Source organism: Abrus precatorius, unplaced genomic scaffold (genome assembly GCF_003935025.1).
Source record: "Abrus precatorius isolate BTA unplaced genomic scaffold, Abrus_2018 Scaffold11, whole genome shotgun sequence".
Classification (NCBI taxonomy): Eukaryota; Viridiplantae; Streptophyta; class Magnoliopsida; order Fabales; family Fabaceae; genus Abrus; species Abrus precatorius.
This window is the reverse complement of record NW_020874303.1, coordinates 7901593-7909108: the sequence shown is the minus strand read 5'-3', so window position 1 is coordinate 7909108 and position 7516 is coordinate 7901593. Positions and strand designations below refer to the sequence as shown.

At 26.3% G+C, this 7516-nt stretch overlaps 1 protein-coding gene across 1 annotated transcript; it reads right to left on the bottom strand.

Moving 5' to 3' along the window:
* Positions 1–1096, bottom strand: LOC113855571 (myrcene synthase, chloroplastic-like). The gene is made up of 3 exons (XM_027487208.1): positions 899–1096; positions 479–737; positions 1–380 (listed from the first exon to the last, which is right to left on the bottom strand). Exons 1-3 carry the CDS (start codon positions 1094–1096, stop codon positions 1–3), a joined length of 837 nt encoding a protein of 278 aa, XP_027343009.1.
* Between the last annotated feature and the right edge of the window lie 6420 nt (positions 1097–7516).

Here is a 7516-nt window from a genome sequence, read left to right as displayed (position 1 = left end):
TCACCTTGATGTATACTTCAATTCATTGTGGTAGATAGCTTGAAGAAAGTTGAAATCCAATTTAGCTAACAAAAGTAAAACAGAACTCATGTTTGGCTTTCCTTCATATGCATTGATGAACCACGGAGCTTCCCATCTATGAATTCTCCAATGTAATGGAAACTCCAAAGCATGACTGATTAAAAGTGAAATGTGGTCACCTCTATTTTGATTCAAATATTCTTTTAGAAATTGTGAGGTGAAATCTCTTGCCCCATCCAATATACTTTCTTCTTCCATTAAATGAAATGAGGCTTCATAAAGTGATAGCATTCCCTCAACATCAACAGATAGGTTCTTCTTGAAATTACCCACTTCATCTTGAAAGCAAACAAACACATCTGCAAACAACAATGATACACACACACATTAGAAAATATTAGTATATATTGGACAATCTCAACCAATAATAATAATTACAATTTCAATCTTTCAAAACCTGTAGAGATATCATAACCATGTTGCCTTAAGAGTCTGAACTCAAGTGCTGTGGCATATAAATTTTTCTCTCTCCTGAATGCATCCGAATGGTAAACATTGTCCAATATATTTTTTATTTCATTGCCAAAATGATAATCAATTCCAAGCCTTTGCAATACATCAATAAGCTCAAGTTGATCAAGTGGATTTTCCAGTCTTCCAAGCATCGTCCTTACTTCTTCCCTTAGCATTCTCCCTTGCTCTATGTACTTTTCTTCCTGCATCAATTTAACTATTTTTCATATCTATGTTTCAAACCCATCTCTTTGCTTCAAAACTTATTTTTGGTTAAAGTGTTGAATAGCGAGGTGGTATGTGTGTGTGTATATATATATATATGATCACAAATATGAAGTATACATGAAGTATTGAAACATACCTTATATTCACTGCTTAGGGATTGAATATAATCGTAAGTCCAAATTGAAGGTTTGAAATTGGCAGATCGACGAAGATTTCTTTGACAGTTATTAGAAAGTTTATTTGATAATGGCTTGCATTGAGGAGTTGGATATGACTTGCTTTGCAGAGGAAGAAGCATTTTAGTGAAGCCAAGTGGGAGTGAAGAAAGAGCCATTGGCTACAGAGTGAAGAAAGCATTTCATTGAAGTTTTGTTGACTCCAGCTCCTTGGATTTTATTGTTATAATTTGAAACCCCGACTGTTTGTTCCTTACATTTGCCATTCTTCTAGAAACAATAATTAATACTAAACCAGATATGCAGAATTTTCTGGTTAAACACAAATCCAAATTTACATTAACAATGGCCACATATGATATAACTCGACAAAACTTAAAAAAAAATAAACAAAAAAGACTCCTTATTTTAATTTTTTTATATAAGATAAATTACCTTAACTTTTGAAAAGTTAAGTGTTTTCACTAAATTTAAAAACAAAATAGAATTAGGGAAAAAAATGAGTTGTTATTTATTTCAAAATCTATTTAAGTAATTTTCAAATAAATAGTTATAATTAAATTTAAAATACTTTTTTATAATTATATATAAACAAAAATCATTTATATTTCAATAAAATATTTAAAAGTATATATTTTTTCAGAATCACTTTTTCAGAAGAGGTTAAGCACGCGTATAGATCTTTCACTTTCAATTATTTTCCTCCCATTAAATCTGCCGTCTTGTCCACATCCTATAAATATTAGATTAATTTTTATCGGCAAATTTTAATTAGTACTAAGGTACTGATTAAGATATTAAAACTAAAATCATTGCTAAAATTATTATTAATATATTTTTCTTTAATTTTTTAACAATCTTTCAAAACTACTAAATAATAAAAGTTGGTTTCCATTTGACCATTTGGTGGCATGGTATTGTGCTCGTTGCCAGAAGTACTTTCAATGAGCATGTGATGGCTTGGTATTGGGTCGAATTGTTGAGTTTTAAACCACAAAATAATTTTTGTACAAATTCGTATGAAATGAAACAGTAAATAAACACGTGAATTCGTATTTTATTCATAGAAAATTAATGTCCTATAAAGCATTACGGTTTTCCTAAAATGATATGTAATTATACGAAGTTTCTTTGCTGTTGCAAATGCTAGATGTCAATTTATTAAATGTGTTACACTTAATTTGTATGCATTAGGCCAAAAAATTATATTCTAACACGTTATTAAAATTAATAATTAATTGTTGTAATAATTAACAACATAGTAATAACACTTAATGCACATTAAGTGCATTAGTTTTGGCTTACACTTATCCTTTACTCATTCAATTAAACTAAAGTTTCAAGATTAAATCCATCTAATTACTCGACAAGTTGTTGGGTGGTCAGATAAATGATTTCACATTTTGAAATAGATTTCATATATGGGACCCTTTGATAAATGACATTATGATAGTTCAATAATTCAATTGGTAGGGATAAGAAAATGGTAGGTGTGTTATAAAGACAGATTTCTTATACCTCCATATATCACATGTTCTATCTATCTATCAATTTCTCGTAATTTTTATTTTTCTAATCTTTCTACTTATTAAACAATTAATAATAATATATTTTATATTTTTAAAATAATAAATACATGTATATATGTAATTAATAAAATATGTAGGAAGATACAGTAGTTATAAATTCTCTTCATTATTTCTATAAGTTTTCCAAATTACAAGATGAAGAATTAATTTTTTACAGTTAAATTAAATTTTTCATCCTTTGGCTTAACCGAAATTGTATGTGTTCTTCTATTTTTATTTATTTTTATTCAATTTAATCATCTAAATTTAAGTTTCACTTTAATCTTTCAATTTTTTTTTATTTAGTTACCCATAAGTTATTATTTTCAAATAAAATAATCATTTAACATTATTTTGTCTTTTAATTTAATCAAAAATTTAAAATCACAGCCTTCTTGAACATTTTTTTCTTATTTTACAATTTTTATGTATTTTATTTTAAAATTATCATCTAAAACTTTCAAATCAATATTAAAAAATTATTTAATCATGGTAATTTATTATCAACTAATTTATTTTTTCTTTTTCTCTGTTTTATATATTTAATGGTCATTGTCAAACCATCATTATTCATCAAATTTTATATATTTATTATTTTAATTGTTAATCATCTTTATTGTTAACGCATATATATATATCAAACATTAAAACATCCTCTAAATTATTAAAAACTGAAAGATGGAGTAGAGTTAGAAGAAAATATTAGGAAAAAAAAAAAGAATTTAGAGGGCTAACTTGAATTGAAAAATTAAAGGACCTAGGTGAAATTTAAATCAAACATAAAAGACTAAATTAAATAAAAATAAAGTTAAAAAATTAAATTAAAATTTCACCTAACTTTAAAAAATGAAAAGTATAATTTAATTTTTTTTTAATGAGTGTTCATATAATGTGTCTAAAAACACATTAAATTTTTTTTTTCAAAAATTATAATTTAGTAGATTGGTCCTTTAATTATTGTGTTTTGACTTTGGCCAATAACTTTTTTTTTCATATATGTCTAATATGTTCTATATCTGTTTCAAGTTAATTTTTTTTAAGTAGGTAACTACTGTTAATAATGTTTTAACTGTATCTTACATTGATGATGTTAATTTTAACTAAGTTGTGTTTAAGTTAGTAATATAATGAATATCTAACTTAATAATGACAAAATTAAATTTTTAAATGAAAAGTAAAATTACATTTGAAAATTTAAGATTTCTAAAATTATAATCTCTACTCCTTCCATCTTCACTTGCACGTACAAATCAACAACTCAACCTACTATTTCTTAGTCTTCAAGTACTTCTCTTACTAGCTCTTCTTTCTCCCTCACATTTTCTCCTTCAAAGAGAGACACGAATCAAGGTATCCCAGAGAGATTTCATATGATAGTTTCATTCTTAGTACTCATGTATCCACGTTCCATTTTCTCTTCCTTTCTCTACTTTTTCACCTTGCTTTTTATTTCTTCTTTGTTCTCTCTTTCCCAACTTCCTTTTACGACTTGTCCTTCCTCTTTTTTGTTTCCTTCTTCTTTTAACTTTATGCCTCCATCATGGCCATGCTCTAGTGGCTCACTAACAATTCTAACTATGTTCCCAATATTTGTGCTATTAATGGTGTTGTTGCCTTGGTCTTCCTTGTCATTACTTTGGAGATTAGAGTTATTTTTACTCCTTTTGGAAGTATATTCAGGCGCCCCTACCTTTCAATTATGTTCTTGTTAGCATCACCATGCTTGGAAGGGCTATTGTTGTTAGTGCCTATGCCATGAGTATGGTTTTTGACCCCTTCAGCTTTGTTGCTTTCACTACTTTTGCTATTGTTGTCAAAGTTATTGTCATAAGTTTTTTCATAATAGTAAGTAGTTTAGCACTTGTTCTTCCAAACAACCTCAATATAATTAATATTTTCATCCACTTCAATGATTTTTTTAATTAATGTTCTTCAATAATTTCACAAGATATTTTATACAATCTTGTCAAAGAATGATGAAGAACTCTGTGATTCTTTCTTCTTTCAATATGTACTCCTTTTGTACATCTGTGTGGAGACAAGAAACACGTCACTTTGAAAAAAATCACATAATATTATATTATTCAACTTCTAATTACACATCAACAAAGTTAATAACATCATCAGTCATGTTTAATGGAGAGGACTAAATTAAAATAGATGTAAACATATGAAACCTATATATATATATATATATAAAAGAAGTTATTAGTTAAAGTTGAAACAAACACAGGAATTAAGAAACCAATCTATTAATTTAACCAAATTTTTAATAAAGTTAAATAAATTTATTATCTCAAAATCATAAAAGATATTCAAAGATATATTTTTATGATAATTTAAAATATTTAAGAGATATATTGAATGTTATTGTTAACATGTAACCTTAAGTAAACATTAAAAAATATTCAATTATTTTATATTTCTAAGATAATAAATAAATATAAAAGATATTGCAAAAATACTTTATTTACCTATCACAAGTGTTACTTTATTACATTTGTTATTTTCTTTTCAACCTATCTTTGATTATAAATTTGAATTCTTTCAATATTTTTTTCAAAGTTATCGTTTTACAGAAAAAAAAAAAAGTACTTTTAGGAGTTATATCTTACCCTTATTAAGTAATGTGATAATTATTTAATTTTATTTTTTGCTAATATTTTATTTTTTATATTATTTTAAAATTTATTTAAAATTTTGGCATATAGTACCAAATTGTAGATACCTTTTCTAAAAGTAAACCAATTTTAAATTATTTTAATTCTAAAATTTATTCTTAATTGACAAATTTGATTTGCAAATTGATTTTTAATACATTATTATATAAGTGAATATAATACAACTTAATTTTATTAATTTACTTCTATATTTTTTTATACATTTTAAATTTTATTTGAAGTAATAAAATATTTTTTTAATTTTTCTTTATAAATTTTATTTAAATTTAAGAAATGATCGTGCAATGCATAAGAAGCTTGTAAATCTTTATACAAACTTAACCCAGAAGGCAGAGAAAATAAAATATCTATCTTCATAATTGTGCAAACAAAAAAAATCCGTAAGTCATCATTTTCTAGTTCTGACAAAATTGTTCTGAATAATAAATTAATAGGTTAACTAAGACAAACAGAACATGTATTATCACATAAAATGAGGGTGTTGAGTTTTCATAGGAGGGGATTTGCAGGGTCTTGAGTTTTTATAAAATGAGGATCACGCATTTAAATATATTACATTAATAATTGTTTCGACTTACAGGTGATGGAATATATTTAGATATGTTTATTTTAATACATAATGATAGAGATTATTTTTAAAATACATAAGGATCAGAACCAACAAAAAAAAATAGAAAATTAAAAGTAAATATTAATATATTTTTAGAAATAAAATCATATTTTACTAGTGTAATAAAATTAATGGAATAGAAGTACGATTCGCACAAGGTTATGTGAAAAGAATTACTCAATTTTTGTAACAATTTATCCTTCAATTATGGTAAAGATAAAATTCTAGTACCCTCTGTAACAAAAGTATTTGATAAATTATATTTTAAGAGTACACTTTCAAACTAGTCTCTCAGACAATAGTAATGTATATTAGTATTTTATTTATTTAAATTGCTTCCATATTAGTCTATAATGCATTTAAGTTTCTATCATTAATATACGCATGAAAAATATTAATGTTTACCGTTAAATGACACGTAAAAGCTAATACGACATTGTTTGACATCTAACTTCCACTCTCTTTTTCCCTCCTCAAATTGACACTGTTCACGGTGGTCCGCCACTACCCCTCCATGCATATTAGATTTAGCATTAAAAATCACATTTAGGTTGCTTTAACTTCTTACGTGAATTTGAATGAAATTCAATTAATGATCATTGAATTACGATTAAAATTCAATTAATGATGTGTCACATTAGATAACCAAAACAATGTTATTTCTCATATCATTTTCCTCCACTAATCAAAATTGCATTTCAACGCCGTTTCACTGGTGGCAACCTCTTCTTCAGAATCTTAAATAGTCCCAATCATAATAATCAACTTCTTTGTTAGTGTCACTTTGGAAACTGCTCCCATTCGAAACTCCCTTTTAGCCACCAACATTCAATTTGCCAACAAAGAAGAAGCCTATGGCGAAGGCAAAGTTGCCCCCACCGCAATATCTTTCTTTGGTGAACCAAAAAACAAGTGTTATGAAGAACGCAAACAAAGTAACAAAAGGAGGAAGGAAAGGCAACGATGATGAATAAAAAGGTCACAGTGGCAAGTTCAATAGCAGTGGCAACTAAGAACATTATAAGAAAAATTATTAGTTAAACTAAAGTGAACATTTGACTAATTATTAGTTAAACTAAAGTATTTGACAATTGGCTAAGTTAAAGACTAATTTATCCAATACTTACAATTTTAAAAACTAATTTAAGAATTTACCAGAATAAATTTGCATCAATCCACTCCTTAATTCCCCACGAGATTGGCCCAAACTCCCAATTTCAATAAAATTCATAAATAGGATCCACTCATTTGGAACGAGAATAAGAAATAACAGAATATTCACCATCAAAATCGGAATAACACCCACGGTCCATGGCTGTCAAATTTTAAATGTTTTCAATTAACCAAAGTTGCATATTTTTCATTGAAATCTGAATTTTCATCATTATAGTAATTTGCCAAACTCTTACAGATACCCAAAACGATTAGAAAATTATTTTAGAAAAATAAATTCCTTAATCCTTCTAATTAAAACTCTTAAAACAAAATAAGTTGTACACCTTATCCAAAAATACATAAAGGAAAAAAAAAATTCAAAAATTCAAATCTCACATTCAAAAGGTCATTAAAAGCAAGATTTTTAAATTCAAAATTTAATATTGAATGGAACAGCTATACATACAAGAGCTGGTTAGTGATCTTGGTATATATAATATATTACAAAACAGCGGTATTATTAAAAAAAAAAAACTAAACGAGACAGTTTTTCCTTTTCTTCGG